Genomic DNA, 18,470 nt, shown 5'->3' with positions numbered 1-18,470 from the left:
CTAGTAATAACCTGTTGTCCTCTGCTTCTAAGTAACGTCCTAGGTACTTTTTCTGATGTTTCCTCTACCTCATATATTTTACTCCTGCAACATGCTATGTCTTTGAAAGACAACACAAACAAACATAAAATCATCCAATTTTTTATTACAAAACTTAAACTTTGAGCACTCCAAAACATGAATATGGAATCACACAATCTTCATAAAGACAACAATAGAAATAGCTTGTATCTATACAGACAACACTGAGGACAGTTTGTATCTATATAGACAACACTGAGGACAGTTTGTATCTATATAGACAACACTGAGGACAGTTTGTTTCTATATAGACAACACTGAGAACAGCTTGTATCTATATATAGACAAGACTGAGGACAGTTTGTTTCTATATAGACAACACTGAGGACAGCTTGTATCTATGTAGACAACACTGAGGACATTTTGTTTCTATATAGACAACACGGAGGACAGCTTGTATCTATACAGACAACACTGAGGACAAACATTGTACTTCAGCACTAATTACAAAAGAAGAAAAAACATTTAAAATAACCTGCATATTCAATCCGTAGACACAAAAACTTAAACCTTCAAAATCTTAAACAAAAAAAGATGCCCACAATAAAGATGACGTAAATATTCAAGGGTACAGTTAACAAAATGTACTAACAAACTCCACACATGGGGAATGGTATATAATGCATTATAGATGTTCACACAACCATCACTAGTTTCACACATCACCAGTGGGTATAGGTCAGACACTTCTGTCAGATCATTTTCCACAGAGCTTCAGGTTCCCAGACAGTACTGACACCCTGACAGACTAACATTAATAGTCCATGTCACCTAACCTACATTTATATAAAATTAAAGAATTTTGTGGCTCTGCGTCTCTGCACCAGACAGGTTTTCTGAAGTTGATAGCAGACCTTATGATTGGTGACCCATTTGTCACCATGGCGACTGGTTAAGGAATTTGGCAAAATAAATATTTACAAAAAACAAGTCAATAGTTGAGGTTGAAATAACATGAATTGATAAAGATATGCTATATACAAGAAATAAACCATTTATTTCCCATGTTTCAGAAGTTACCCAACTTCAAGGTCAACACAGCCATTCAAATCATTCTTCATCAAAATGTGGATGGAAATAGGGATGTTTGGAAGTTACAAGTGGGGAAGTTTTGTTCGTCTGCCAGAGGTAGATATAAACGAGGAACCAACATTATACCATGGTATTTCAATTTCTGGTTAATGTAAATCCTAAATGTTACCTGCAATCTTCAGTTAAATCCCTACAGTCTCAATGCATGTGGCCAAGTCTTTTTCTGTTTCTTTAAAAGATTTAAGGCAGCTCATGCCAATGTGGGCGTGGCTTAAAAACAGGAGTTATCTTCTCTAGAATCAGTTTCCACCTTTCAATTTGATGTTATTCATTTCCATGATTAATTTCTATACCAGAGCATTGGCGTATATACTCTATACAGAACTGTTACAGCAGTCCTGCTTAATATTTACAGAAAAGTACATATTTTGGAAACTGTATCACACATATGAACTTACAATGCCCACAAAATGAGAATGATAAAATTTCAGGTATCACATCATGCATTAGAAAGTAAATTGATTTTAATAGCGAGCAATAGTAACATAACATCTGATTTCTTTGGTACACATTCATATTCTTACAAAACACTCTCACATTTATGTACAGAACAGGGAAACACTGTCAAATACCTGTTATAGTACATCGTTTTCACAGCTATGAAATTCACAAATTTGTATCCTGAGCCTGTTAATAAAGTTTTTAATTTGAAAATCACTGTAGAGTAAAACGCATGCTAGGTTCAGTTTGTGAGATTGTATTTCAAGTTTTTTTCATCACTTTTTTAGCAAGATGCTTTAAGGTTCTGCCATATCGCATGTACACTTGTGTGTATGTAAGTATGAGAATCCATCACTCTACCACATTTCTGTGATACTGATTACAAGTGTTAGGATTGACAATACTTCCAATGAGTTTACTTTTCAGGATGCTGCGCTCAAGGTCAAGGTCAGGCCAAAATAAAATGGAGGCAAATGTTTTCATTTTACAGTATTTTCACCTAACAGGTACAGAACAGGTTCACATGCGCACACACAAATTATTTTTGAAATCTCATTAGCTATGTACAGAACTTGGGGGCCTAGTGTTACCTATGGTTAGTAGGAACCCAGGCCTCACCAAATATTTGCATTGATACACATGCATCAGTGGAATGGCAGTCCTAACACACGCAGGACTGCCGTTACCATCCTATATCACGACTCCACATATATATACATACAATGATTATACATTTCCCTTCTGATGTTAACAAATGGTGTGTATATACTAATACAATAACAATGCAATGTTCCATTTTTGTTCTTATCTAAGAAACATTCAGTTACATCCTGCAATATAGAAATTTTGAGAATGAAAAAATTTGAGGTCAAATCTAGATGACCTTTTGGTAATCCAATCAGCTTTCAGATTAATTTTGACAGATTTTGGAGGTGTTTTATCGAATGGTGTATCATCTTTGTTTTAATAACTACATGCTTGGTGAAATCTGGGATTTTGGTTTATATGTGACAAATATTTATAATATTGTTATACTTTATCAATGATATTCTGTTTGTCTAGTCTATGACAAAACTCCAGATGAGACCCTTTAGGACTGACTTCTAAATATTCAGTCTTTTGGCAGTTATTGTATCTAATGTATGAACAAGTAAAAGATAATGATAATAAGCACTTATGAATACAATGTTTATATCATATCAAACCTATTACTTAGCATACTTATGTTAGTGCACTCAATAATTTATCCCATTTTCAAACTTTAACAAATAGCACATTTTTGAATTGGCACATCAAGAAAATTTGCAATAGAGAAAAATATACAACAACTGCAATTGGTGTATTCATAGTTCAGTGTAATAACTAAAGCCCAATATTTAAATTAAGACTACGGCTAAAATATGTATGTCTACAGTATTATAAAGTAATTTATAGAAATATCGAACAAGTGATGACTTTTTAGTTGAGAATTAATTCATAAGGATTGATATGATCAGGATCAATCATCACCAGTTAGATATTCTATTTCTCTCATTACTTAAAAGTAAATAAAGACAGTGTAATGTAACATTGCATGATGTCACATCACACTGTGAAATTATCCAAAATATAATATGGGCTAGGAATGTTCAAACCTGAAGCATGGGTGAAAATCAATACATGTATATCAATATTATTTTGCATAGCATTATATACAGGTTATCCAGATTTTGGTTACTTCTGTATGTAGATGACATTTTACCATGTGATTGGCAGATCGTCACATGACATATCATGTGATTCATTCTGTGAAAAGTGGTTTGTCCATTTCGTCCATGTCGTGGCTTCCTTGGAAACAGTTGACATTGCATTTCTTCAGCCTTGGACCAAACAATTCCTGTAAGTAGAAAACAGATATGACAATCCTGATTAGGTTGACTATAACAGATGTAGTATGTTTAGTAGTACTATCTAGACTTAGGTACAAAACAATACAAGAAGGAGCTGATCAGTATATCATGTCCGTTGGTTAGGTATTTCTTCATAGTTTTGAAAACCTTTAAGAACAAGGAACAAAATACACTTAACCAAAATAACAGGTAAAGAAACTTTTTTTATCAATACTGCCCATGGGCCTGAATGTTCAAAATTGAACTTCAGCAAGTAATTGATACTAATTTATGAATGTGAGAATGTTTCATGAGATTCAAAGCATTCCTTCAAGAGTTATGACATGGAAACCCTTTGTGGAGATGCTGCTAGATAGCTTGAGTGACCCCTGTATGTTCCCTGGTGACAACCTATAGCTACCTAATTATAAATGTAAACAGGTGTTCACAAAACTAAGTAATCACAAACTAGAGGTAGGTAGAACTGAAAACGGATATATAGAACATTTTCATACATTTAAACAACATGTCTTGCAAAAAAAAAAAATTGATGGATATACTGCTAATATGACCTTAAAAGGAAGATTATACTGAACCATATATTTTGTATCCAAGGATATAAATCCTCTACTCTCTCTAATAAGTTGCAATGAAAGATATCTGTGTTTTATCGGTCAACATGTGGTTTGCAGGTTTACTGGGTCATAAAATTTCTATCTCCAGCCAAGGATGCTACTTCCCTGAGTGTAAAACCAGACCAACTACAAACAGAGCACCCTAGAATAACCCAAAAGAGTTCAGGCTCTGTTAGAATCACCAATAATAATTTCTACCCCTGTCAGAGTGAACTTCCTATCTCCTGTTTATTTACCAGCTGTGAGATCAAAGGTCAGCCAAGATAAAATAACAAATTCTAATAATTCAAAGTTTGAACAACCCCTGGTTATAAATAACAAAAATAAAAGTTTATTCTGACAGAAATTTTGTTTCGTTTATATCAAGGTACTAAATTATGGCATAAAAACAGAAGGTTTTATATCAGAATCTAACATAAGTTTTCCTGATACAACACAATGAGGTCATCTCCCTAACCTGTCTAACACTTCATTGTGGCGGTAACATCCCTTTTTGCTTTGAAGTCATTTTACTGTAAATTAAACAGTCTTGTGCGATTGTACAGAGGCCCATATAAAAGCCTTGTGCTATATTTTCATCAGGAGTACCAAATTGAGTAATAAGAGCGTAGCTCTAGGGCACCTGATCGCAGCTCTTTAATGGTAACACATGCATGCATAAACAGAGTTGCTACCGCTTTCTACACCTTGCCTTTAATTTTTTTCGTCAGGAAGTAGACGTCCAGTGGGGAAACCGGAAGTGTATCTTTGAAGCAAAGACAATTGTGTTTCAACCCATAAATGAACATCTTCATATAGTGAAAACAATACCCATGTTTTATTACTTGTTTATTTAGATAAAAACTTATATACATTCTTAGTGAAAAAAATCTTTCACATAAATTTTGATACAAGCAGGCATGAAACGTCGCTCAGATATTATCATACTATAACGTCATACTCCATCGGCCTTCATTGATTATTTCCGGAAGGATAAAAAATAACCGGAAAATCTTGGAACTGATGGCCGTTGCATTTATCTATTTGTTGGTGCTTCATGACTTTTTAATTTCAGTTTTTGCCACAGGCACAAAAAGTAACAAGAGGCCCAGAAGGCCTGTATCGCTCACCTGAATATGTTTAAAATAATTGGTATGAAGTAAAGGTATAGCACTCCATTGTAGGTGCTGTAAGTACATATAAAATTTAAGAAAGATCCATCCAGTACTTGAGATATAGTGAGAACAAACTTTAAAAAGAGCCCCACACCTATGCCCCTAGGGGGGGTCATACCCACCAATTATACAAAATTGAGAACCCTTGGCCCAAGGATGCTCCAGACTAAATAAGGATAAAATCCCTTAATCTCGATGGTCGAAGAATGATTTTAAAGGTTTTACCTCTATTTCTCCTATTGGGCCCCGCCCTTCTGCCCCCTGGGAGACCACACCCACTTCTTATACAAAATTGAGTCCCCTTGGCCCAAGGATGCTCCAGACTAAATTAGGATAAAATCCCTTAATCCCTATGGTAGAAAAAGGATTTTAAAGGTTTTACCTCTATTTCCCCTATTGGGCCCCACCCTTCTGCCCCCAGGAGGGCCACACTCGCTGTTTATACGAAATTGAGTCCCTTTTGCCCAAAGATGCTAAAGAATAAATTAGGATAAAATCCCTTAATCCCTATGGTAGAAGGATTATAAAGGTTTTACTTCTATTTCCCCTATTGGGCCCTGCCCCTCAGGTCCCAGGGGGGTCACATCCACTGTTTATGCAAAATTGGTTCCCCTTTACCCAAGGATGCTCCACACCAAATATGGGCCAAATCCTTTCAATCTTACAGAAGAAGAAGGATTTTAAGGAATAATTTGCTATGTTTCCCCTATTGGGCCCCACCCCTTAGCCCACAGGAGGGCCAGACCCACTGTTTATACAAAATTGGTTCCCCTTTATCCAAGGATGCTCTACACCAAATATGGACCAAATCCTTTTATTCCTACAGAAGAAGAAGGATTTTAAAGAATAATTTGCTATGTTTCCCCTATTGGGCTCCACCCCTCAGGCCCCTGGCGGGCCACACCCAAGGATTATACAAAATTGGTTCCCTTTCACCCAAGGATGCTTAAAACCAAATATGGAACAAATCCTTTCATTCCTACAGAAGAAGAAGGATTTTAAAGAATTTGCTATATTTCCCCTATTGGGCGCCGCCCCTCAGCCCCAAGGGGGACCAGACCCACCATTTATACTAAATTGAGTCCCCTTGGCCCAAGAATGCCCCAGACTAAATTAGGATAAAATCCCTTAATCCCTATGGTAGAAAAAGGATTTTAAAGGTTTTGCCTCTATTTCCCCTATTGGGCCCCACCCCTCTGCCCCCAGGGGGGCCACATCCACCGTTTATACAAAATTGAGTCCCTTGGCCTAAGGATGCTCCAGACCAAATTTAGTCAAAATCTGCTTGGCCGTTCAGGACAAGTAGCGTTTTAAAGGAAAAGTTGACGGACGGACAGACGACGGACGCTCCTGTATGGCATAAGCTCACCATGGTCCTACGGACCAGGTGAGCTAAAAACGTGGATGTTTTCTGAAGATCCTTTTTGTCATCAACCAGGTTCTGTTAATATTTCTACCGGGAGATATTTTCAAAAAGAGCCGCAGTAAACCAATAGGTCAACGTGCACATTTATTTTTCATTGTCTAAAATTTTATCAGTTTTTGATTTCCATTTGTTGAGAATATGAACGAAATAATTAACAATTTTGAAAGTCTAGTTAAAGTCTTTACATAATTTATGTATGCATCACCACTCATAAAAGAAACAATGGATAATTCATTTCTGTCGAAATCAACAATAATTGTCCAGACAACGAACCCGAGTTCAACACCCTTTTTCAGCAACGTATTACTTTTTCACAACGCAGGCAGAAACTGTTTAATTTTATTTGTCATCATTACCTTTAAAACCTCAGTGACAGTTACAAAATTTGAAATTCAATCCGGTGTTTCAGGATGGAACAGGAATTCTAAATATCGATATAACGACAATCTCAGTTACATCAAAAAGTATTACAATGTTTTCTTTTTTTAATTATATTTTTTTAACTAACATCTCTATACATTTACTTTTATAGACTTATCGACAAATATGTAATATGCACCTTTTTTCAATAGCAATTATCAAACAGTTTTTTTCCCACCTTGTTTCAATCAGTCTTTTTGTGACCTGACGGACGCATGCAGAGGATTTAATAACTGGAGAAAACCTGCATGGTCGGGCAGGTAACCGGGATTGAATCCGGCCATCTTGGTGAAGATGAGCACGCTATCCACTGCGCCAACCGACCCATCATCTACTTTAGCATTGAAAATGACATCATTGATGCAAATAATATATACTGTGAATACATTTTTACCAATCATCACCGATACAAAAAAAATCTTGCCTCATTCTGAAAGCAGTATTATCTCATTCTGAATCAGTAAATATCAGAGATGAACAAAAGCTTCGCTTTTTTAAGGCTTTGCCTTTTTCATATTAGGTTGTGAATTTTATGGAAATCTTTGATGAAATGATAACATGTCTATGAACTACTTATAACATGTTCCTACCAGTAAATACCAGTCACAACGTAATGGCGATCAGGTAGGGTTAAAACGCTATAGAGGTGGAGTGGACAGAAACCAGTGTTGTATTCATGGGCTTATGACTGCAATGTCAGTTTACTCAGTGAGTAATGACTTGCTTTAATTAGTTACAAACTTTCAGTTAACAATCAAGACTTTTTCACAAAGTGTCAAAAGAGTCCTAAAGAAATCAGTGTAAAATAAACAAGTAAAGATTTCATAATGTTGTTAAGGTAGTGATGTAATTTTCACACCTGTAATGTGAATTACTTCCCTTTATTAGCTAAAATAATATAGAATGCAGACAAATGGATCTTTATGTTAGATAATACTCAATCACCTGTGTCAAAACAATTCTCACTGAAAGATTTGATATGACAATAAGTAAACAGAAATTGTCCCAACCTTTTCTTGAACTTCGCATATATCAATAACTTGTCTAGCTGCTATAGTATAGTGTAAGCTACCACAACCATAATTACACCACCACCCCCTCCCCTACTTATCATTTCACATATATATAATATGAAACAACTTCATACAAAATACATGTTGAGACAAAAAATGAAAAAAAAACACCAATCCAACAAGCTTTGGTCGTGATCAGCATCAGTAATTAGCGTCGGTAATTAACCGTCATATCACAGTAGTATAATGATTCCTTGTCTGATAAATGGGAGCCAGACCACACATACTTATCACAGTACAACAGGTAGAGGAGATTCGTGATAGAATCGAGGGTGTAATTGGTTTCCTGATAACAGTCCACCGATTTGTTTGCTTTTCTTTCTTTGTTCTAGGAAGATGTATAAACCTCATGCCAAGGACCACAACTCTGTTTCACTGATGTAGTAAAGTAGACCACAACATCTTATTCCTGGTAAAGAACAGTACTAGTGTACTGAATATTGACTGGACTTCTACAACAGAAGTTAAGGTTGTTTTCCTGGTAAAGAACAGTACTAGTGTACTGAATAATGACTGGACTTCTACAACAAAAGATAAGGGTTCCTGGTAAAGAACAGTACTAGTGTACTGAATATTGACTGGACTTCTACAACAAAAGATAAGGTTGTTTTCCTGGTAAAGAACAGTACTAGTGTACTGAATATTGACTGGACTGCTACAACAAAAGATAAGGTTGTTTTCCTGGTAAAGAACAGTACTAGTGTTCTGAATATTGACTGGACTTCTACAACCAAAGTTAAGGGTTCCTGGTAAAGAACAGTACTAGTGTACTGAATAATTACTGGACTTCTACAACAAAAGATAAGGGTTCCTGGTAAAGAACAGTACTTGTCTATTGTACTGAATATTGAATGACTTCTACAACAAAAGATAAGGGTTCCTGGTAAAGAACAGTACTATTGTACTGAATATTGACTGGACTTCTACAACAAAAATTAAGTGTTCCTGGTAAAGAACAGTACTAAGTGTAACTGAATATTGACTGGACTTCTACAACAAAAGTTAAGTGTTCCTGGGAAAGAACAGTACTAAGTGTACCTGAATATTGACTGGACTTCTACAACAAAAGTTAAGTGTTCCTGGTAAAGAACAGTACTAAGTGTAACTGAATATTGACTGGACTTCTACAACAAAAGTTAAGGGTTCCTGGTAAAGAACAGTACTTGTCTATTGTACTGAATATTGAATGACTTCTACAACAAAAGATAAGGGTTCCTGGTAAAGAACAGTACTAGTGTACTGAATATTGACTGGACTTCTACAACAAAAGTTAAGTGTTCCTGGTAAAGAACAGTACTAAGTGTACCTGAATATTGACTGGACTTCTACAACAAAAGTTAAGGGTTCCTGGTAAAGAACAGTACTTGTCTATTGTACTGAATATTGACTGACTTCTACAACAAAAGATAAGGGTTCCTTACCTATTGCAGGCAAAACACTCAAGAATTCCACTGTAGTTTTTAGTGCGTAGAGTAACCTCCCTTACTAGCATGACTAGCCAGGGTGCTACCATTGACCAGGTAGCTCAGTTGATGAGATAAACGGTTTAATAATGGAGGTCCAATGTTCAAATCCTGTCTGGCCTTATTGCATATTTTAAAGGTTTTTTCTTTTATTATTTTGTTATTCGGTACCTGTTCCACATGGTATGTTTTTTTTCAGAAATTGAAAAAAAGCGTTTCCAATGCATATTTGTAATTTTTGGCGGTGGAATTGTTGTTACATGCAAATAGTTTCTTCTTTAAATGTGAATGAAAATGATGAAAAAAACACTGCAATAAAACAAACACCCCACTACATGTACTGGATATGGAGAGCAAACTAATACTGTTTTATGGCTACATCAATGCTGGAGCTATGTTTCTGATAAATGAAACATAAATACGATATAACTCCTAACGATATGGTAAGTCTTCAGTCCATATTACTTCAACACACTAAATTTTGTTGCATTTCTGGAGAGAGAGGATGCTTTTTTATATTTTTTTTCCAATTTTTTCCCAATGGTATTTTTCTTTCTACAATTGCAGGATTCCCCATAGCAACCAATGTGATAAACAAGACAAACCTACTTGTACTCTCAAACAATAAACACAATTATGTTACCAGGCCGTATATAAACACAGGCATACTCAGAAATGTGGAAATGATGATATTTCAAAAGAAATATAGTAAGTCTAAAGCATCTATATTTCTGATGCAGAGGGCCATTGCGTTTTCAGTGATGTTTTGATGTGAGAACCCCCGTCAGATTCTGGCCCACAGCTGGAGATCTGTGCAGGGCATGTCTATCTGTTTGTAATCTGGTGTTTAAGTGTTACTTATTGATAGATATGCAGAAGGGATTTTAAAACCATTAAGATGGGAATTTGTGGTCCTTAGCTGAAGACAGGATCAGTAGAGACTTAATATCTATCAGTATGGCTACCTGACTTAATCTCAAAGAAAACAGTCTAGAGAAGCGCATTTTGAATTATTATTATTGTCTTCATTCTTTTCTATTTTAAGTATTAATTTCATGAGAGGGTTTCACCCACTGCTTCTTTCTTCATACACAAGTATATTGATATGAAAAAACAACAATGCATATCTTAGACTAGATAGATCTCCAAAGAAAACGATATACTGCAGAATCTTATATAAAAGTAAACATCATCTTCCCCATAATAACAAGTGTTCAAAGTGAAATGTTACTTCTTTAGATTTTTTCTTTTTAGTTTTGGTAACAAATTACAATCAGATTAATGAAGTGTCTACTAGTTTTTCTTTCTGATAAATAACATGACCTAGCAGCTAGAGTATCACTTTTAATTCATGTTTTATTGTTTGTGAACTATACTGAACATTGTTTATTGAAATGAGCCATAGGGTTTGAGCATACATTCAGAGTGTACAAATAATCTCTTATTGATAAAATTGAGCCTTCATTTTAAATATTTTGACAAAAAAGCAGCAATAAAATTTGGGTACAAATTGTGCATAATTAAAATTTATCAATTGAATCAAGTTTTATATACCGGTGATTGTAACAGCTAAGGTCATAAGTAAAGAACACACTATATTTGTTTATGAATAATGTGGATAATACTCAAAGGACTGCAACATGTATAGGAACTGTACGAATCTTTACAAACACAAGATGCCACTGGTGTGCCAGCCATTGAAAAGTTATCAAAGGAACTTACCAGATTACTGTATTAATTGAATGAAATAAAAATTGCAATTTTTTACTGAAGGTGATCAGATTTATATAATTTAATAAACAGAATCAAGTATGTGAGGATGTTACGTTAATAAGAGCTTACATCTGTAGGGATCACACTCAAGACGTAGACTTATCAGGTAAGTCTCGGTACGTTAGTATGACAGAGGTGAAGATTAAATAGTATGGCTTCAACTTCTACCAAAAAAATAGAAGTTGATATCACAGATCAAAACTCATTGAATGCCTCCAACAGAACCTGCTCCCAAACCCAGCAGGTACAGGGCGTTTTTCCTCGGCACTAAATGTCAGAATACATCTATATTCCTGCAAACATCTGATTCACTGATCACTTCACCATCATAGCCATATCAAAATATTGAAATCAGTTTCTGCAAGGCACCATCAATTTTGCTTTTGAAACGAGCCAGTGGTAAATATATTACCTCACTTTTCTGGGGTGAGGTATATATAGGTACCGACAGTAAATATAGACCAGCGACATGTGCCAGAGACTGGAATGATGGTTAGACCTTACAGGTGATAAACACAACACATCACATCAGGGCTGAACGATTACCTCACCATGGACCAACCCCAGGGGCTTTCATCAGCCAAACATTAACCAACCCCAGGTCATCTTAGTTTCAACAAACAAGTATTTACCCACCCGGGGGCAACTTACTTTCATCAGCCAAACATTAACCAACCCCAGGTCATCTTAGTTTCAACAAACAAGTATTTACCCACCCGGGGGCAACCTGCTTTCATCAGCCAAACATTAACTAACCCCAGGTAATCTTAGTTTCAAAATACAAGTATTTAACCACTCCAGGTTAATCTACTTTCATCAAATAAGTATTTATCCACCCCAGGTCACCTTGCTTTCATCAGGCAACTATTTATCCACCCCAGGTCACCTTGCTTTCATTAGGCAAGTATTTACCATCCCCAGAGGGAAACCTACTTTCATCAAGCAAGTGTTTACCCACCCCAGGTTAATCTACTTTCATCAAATAAGTATTTATCCACCCCAGGTCACCTTGCTTTCATCAGGCAAGTATTTACCCACCCCAGGGCAACCTACTTTCATAAGGCGAGTATTTACCCATCCCAGGGCAACCTACTTTCATTAAACAAGTATTTATTCACCCCAGGTCACCTTGCTTTCATCAGGCAAGTATTTACCCACCCCAGGGCAACCTACTTTCATAAGGCGAGTATTTACCCATCCCAGGGCAACCTACTTTTATCAAACTATCTCATTATTGAAAATAAACAACCTATTTACAAACACTTTTGTAATAGGTATACAATCCTTATCACTGCTTTTTTTGCACCGAAAATATGTTATGATACTGGTCGATGGTTAAACTACATCCTGGTTGACAGAACAGTGTACAGTATCTACAAATGTACAAACTCACCATGAAATTTGACAGAAACTAGCTCCGCATGTATATTTTATAAGCGCCTACTGAAACAACGTACTAATCCTGTCACAATATACATCAGGCTAACAGAATACTACAGACCTGCAAAAGGTAGAAAACTGTGTATTACTCACCTAAACTAAAAACATAACATGAAGTACTTGATATTTACCTGAAATAAATCATTATATATATCCAAAATTTAACATTTGGATTACAGAGAAAAATCTATTTTCAATTATACTGATGAGTAGAAGTTTTACTTGATCATTCTTCTAACGGTATTAACTAGAAGACATAACGTAGTCCTTCTTCAAATAGCCCTTATATTTAAATATTAGACATGTTCTTAGTCTTTGTCAGATTTTCGACTAGTAAACTAGTAGATATTAACATCTAATAGTATTGTGTCACCAACATTTTACTCATTCTTATAATAACTGACTGGTAGATATTAACATCTAATAGTATTGAGTCACCAACATTTTACTCATTCTTATAATAACTGACTGGTAGATATTAACTTCTAATATTATTGTGTCACCGACATTTTACTCATTCTTATAATAACTGACTAGTAGATATTAACTTCTAATAGTATTGTGTCACAGACATTTTACTCATTCTTATAATAACTGACTGGTAGATATTAACTTCTAATAGTATTGTGTCACCGACATTTTACTCATTCTTATAATAACTGACTGGTAGATATTAACTTCTAATAGTATTGTGTCACCGACATTTTACTCATTCTTATAATAACTGACTGGTAGATATTAACTTCTAATAGTATTGTGTCACCGACATTTTACTCATTCTTATAATAACTGACTGGTAGATATTAACTTCTAATAGTATTGTGTCACCGACATTTTACTCATTCTTATAATAACTGACTGGTAGATATTAACTTCTAATAGTATTGTGTCACCGACATTTTACTCATTCTTATAATAACTGACTGGTAGATATTAACTTCTAATAGTATTGTGTCACCGACATTTTACTCATTCTTATAATAACTGACTGGTAGATATTAACTTCTAATATTATTGTGTCACCGACATTTTACTCATTCTTATAATAACTGACTGGTAGATATTAACTTCTAATAGTATTGTGTCACCGACATTTTACTCATTCTTATAATAACTGACTGGTAGATATTAACTTCTAATATTATTGTGTCACCGACATTTTACTCATTCTTATAATAACTGACTGGTAGATATTAACTTCTAATAGTATTGTGTCACCGACATTTTACTCATTCTTATAATAACTGACTAGTAGATATTAACTTCTAATATTATTGTGTCACCGACATTTTATTTATTCTTATAATAACTGACTGGTAGATATTAACTTCTAATAGTATTGTGTCACCGACATTTTACTCATTCTTATGATAACTGACTAGTAGATATTAACTTCTAATATTATTGTGTCACCGACATTTTATTTATTCTTATAATAACTGACTAGTAGATATTAACTTCTAATAGTATTGTGTCACCGACATTTTACTCATTCTTATAATAACTGACTAGTAGATATTAACTTCTAATATTATTGTGTCACCGACATTTTATTTATTCTTATAATAACTGACTGGTAGATATTAACTTCTAATAGTATTGTGTCACCGACATTTTACTCATTCTTATGATAACTGACTAGTAGATATTAACTTCTAATATTATTGTGTCACCGACATTTTATTTATTCTTATAATAACTGACTAGTAGATATTAACTTCTAATATTATTGTGTCACAGACATTTTACTCATTCTTATAATAACTGACTAGTAGATATTAACTTCTAATATTATTAAGCCATAGACATTTTACTCATTCTTATAATAACTGACTAGTAGATATTAACTTCTAATATTATTAAGCCATAGACATTTTCCTCTGCTGCTGACTGTTACTGTATTTAGCTGTATTTATAAATGACTAATTCTGACTCATCATTTCAAATCTCAATTTTCTGACATCTATGTTCAAATCTCCACATAATCTGTAAGTAATAAAATACGATACCACATAAAACTCACATTTAACTCCATGCTTTTTCATTCGCTGCATTTTTTAAAAAAACTATCCAAATTTTGTCTGATTTTGTTACCGATAAACTGGTAGGTGACCACCGGAGTTTCATATTAATCTGAACTTAACTTGCGTAGCCTAGATCTGTTTTGAGATTTAACTTACATCACTGGCAGACTTCATCACTTTGATACAATTGGGGCTGAGTTGTCGATGGTTACCAGGGGCCAATACCATAAACATGCTGAGGAAGCATGCTGCATGTAAAAATAAACTGTTTACAGATAGAAAACATCAGGAGATTTACATCACCAATGAAATACCTTCCATTACCTTCTATCCTAACTTTATTATTTTGACAATCAGTTAGATATGTTATGTTTCTTCAAATGAAACACATTTTAAATATCTTTCCTTCCCTTCATGCAGATTTATGAGAAACATATTCTACCTATTACGGTCTAAATGATCAAAGTATATCTGATGCTTGCTAATGCATCACTTAGACAGAGAACAAAACATCCATGTGATGCTGATTACCGGTACTTCAATGAATGAAGCAGACGCTTCCTGTGGGATAGTATAGGGTAGAATGTGTATGGTGCTAGTGTATCTAGGTATAAACCAAGCCTTAATGCATGTTAGACAGTGGCCAGGCTCCATGTAACAATACAGACATAGCCCTTTGTATAACCAGATCATCGTGCAAACCAAATCAAACCACTGCTGAAGACATTCCTTTATCTGTCACACCTACTAGCTTTGTTGAACGTGCCCAGTTCAACAGATGAGGAAATCACATTGATTATTGCTTAGGCTTTCTGAGGGAGAGTCAAGCCTCCAAAGGGGGTAACTTTTGGGTGTGTACTTAAATGACTGCAGACTATCATGTAAAACTGGACTTTGTGGACTACCGGTAGATTTGTAAAACACTCTTGGTTGACTGAAATGAAAATAATGCAAAATCTGACCAACGAAGAGGAGTTAAATGGCAAATCCGAGTCCAATTAAGGTCAATGAAGCAGAATGTATAGGTCACAGTGACCTACATTTGATATCCTTCTCCAGATGTATTCACGTTAGAAGTTTGATAACTGCTGGACTTCTAGTATCAGAGTGGTGATGCTACAGGCAACATTCAACTATGATGAACAGTTGTATGTCAGATGGACCATTGGGAAAACGAACAATCAATGCTCCTTCTACTTAGAAGAAGCGGCATTAAAAGCCATCTCTCATTTCAAAGTTATTATGGACTGGAACAGTCACACTAAACTGATGTCACAATTTGTCATGTAGGAGTTCCATTATATGATAGAAAGATGACATGTACAATCAACAAGGGTACAGCAGGGTACAAATGTTAAATGGTACACACAGGTCTATCAGCATGTTGTAGTCAACTACAGACACAGCATTGTCATAAAGCCAGTGTGTATCAGCGGTTGAGGGGGTATGCTTGAGTATCAACATCAGGCCAAGCAGGCATGCCAAGGTCTCGTCTCATAGTCATCCCCACTACGATAAAGCAATAAAGCTTTGACAATGATGAGGCCAACTGCCTACTGTGTATCTCACCATACTGACATGTACTGATGAGAAAATTATAAATTAACCCACCTATGACCTTGCCTATAACACTAATTACTTCCACCGACATGTGTTAGTCTGTTTGTCTCTACAATACAGTTGGATTATCATTAGAGAAACTCATGTCTGACGAGGTTTCTTTTGTATGTGCAAACAAGAGTCATCGCAAAGCCATTTTGATTCTCCATCTCACAAACGTTCTGCTCTTCAATACATTTCTTTATTTTATTTTGTATCACCTAGCCAAGAACAGAGTGCATGACCTCCGGCCTTAGGATAGGATGATCAATAGGATAAGCTACTAAGGTATTCTAATGTTGTACTATATCTCACTTTGATGTTGCCTGTAGTAATTGACTTTTACTCAGCTTTAAATTTTGTAGTATGAAACCACTGAGTGAAAATGGATTATTACACCTTTGACTGAATTGTCTCCCTTTTTACCTGTTCAAGAAATTTTCTGTCACCCCCCATGGTACCCGGGTATGATTTCTCTGTCAATAATTACCCCTAGGGTATGACTGATGGCACTCAGAAAGAAACAATACCTAATAACATTTCCCAGGAAAAAATTATATAGAGTGAATTATCTAATGAAGGGTGATTCGGTATTAAAGTTTCATTTTGCTGGGATGTGAAGTTAACCGTTTCACCACTGTGGACCATAATGGACTCATCCAGATCAATGCATGGTAGAGTTTACTAAAGTAACATAGGGGTGAAGGGATAAAAGCTACTATCTATAACAAGAGGTTTGTGATAGAAAAGGTCACCAAACAAACAGAGCTTGCTTTACTGCAGTTTGGGGAGTTTATAACTGTGACATTATGACAAAAGTAGACGAAGTTTATAACTTTGACTTTAAGAGGAAAGTAAAGCCAGTGACAGGTTCTCGTAGACCAATCAATTAATGTCTATTGAATAGGTTAAGTTCATCACACGGTGAAGTTCATAGCTGTAATCTAAGACCAAGAAAATGCTATCAAACCTTTAAAAAAGACCTTTTTTATTACATTGTATAATGTGGAGATGAGTGCTATGAACAAGGCCAACTGTTTTGTGTAAAGAGGAACCCCGATGTTACATGTTATGTAATAACGGTGTATAGATACATTGTATTCTGTATAAACCACCGCAACATGTGCTTCTGATTTCGTACCCAGAGTCGACCATCAACCTGTAACACCCTCCTACCACTAATGTCCCTAACTTCTGGTAGACATTAATATCCTTCTAATGACATGTACAGTAGAACCGAGTCGAATTCTTAAGTATCTTAAATAAACTTTGAGATGTAGTAGTCAGACACAAGAACAAACTTTGAGATGTAGTAGTCAGACACAAGAACAAACTTTAAGATGTAGTAGTCAGACACAAGAACAAACTTTGAGATGTAGATGTCAGACACAAGAACAAACTTTGAGATGCAGTCGTCACAAAAATGAACAAATTTCAATTGTCAGTAAAATGACAAAAAAATAATTTTGGAACCATGAAGAAACTTTGAGATAAACAAAGTTTTCCAATATTGAGCACTAATGCTGAAAAGCTCCTATGAGACCAAAAAAGCGACTGGAATAAAAGAGAGTAATTGAACTATCAGAGCTCTTAAAAGTGTGACGCTGCTTGTATACATTAAATGGGAATTTCTATGAACCAAAATTCCTCATAATAAATTATTCCCTGTAATGATAAAATTCTCATGATAATGACTGAATTTCAATTATAATATATGAATGATTGACACTTGATATAAAACAAGCTCCTGTTTTGACTCGGGTTAAAACACAACTACCTGACATAAATTTGACACCGAATCACAGTAAATCTATATATTTCTTTGTTTATTTTGTATAAAATATTGTTATTCACTTTTTTGTTTCTTTTGTATTGTCTTTCAGTTTTTGTGGACATTCACCAAATGTAGAGGATGTAAAATTCTACAAGGATATCAAAGCAACCTGTAAGCTAACTAGATAACAGGCTGCTGATGGGATGA

General features: G+C 35.1%; 1 protein-coding gene across 1 annotated transcript in view; it reads right to left on the bottom strand.

Annotated features, from left to right (window-relative positions):
* Positions 1 to 129: 129 nt before the first annotated feature.
* LOC110464786 (lysosome membrane protein 2-like) overlaps positions 130 to 18,470 on the bottom strand; it is a 70,999-nt gene continuing 52,658 nt past the window's right edge. Inside the window, exon 15 of the mRNA XM_021520206.1 lies at positions 130 to 3,490. Coding sequence (XP_021375881.1) covers positions 3,395 to 3,490 — 96 coding nt within the window. The 3' untranslated portion in view covers positions 130 to 3,394. The remainder of the gene's footprint in view (positions 3,491 to 18,470) is intronic.

This window comes from Mizuhopecten yessoensis, unplaced genomic scaffold, assembly GCF_002113885.1.
Source record: "Mizuhopecten yessoensis strain PY_sf001 unplaced genomic scaffold, ASM211388v2 scaffold11033, whole genome shotgun sequence".
Taxonomy (NCBI): domain Eukaryota; kingdom Metazoa; phylum Mollusca; class Bivalvia; order Pectinida; family Pectinidae; genus Mizuhopecten; species Mizuhopecten yessoensis.
The sequence above is the reverse complement of the archived record's forward strand: the minus strand, read 5'-3'. Positions and strand labels throughout refer to the sequence as shown.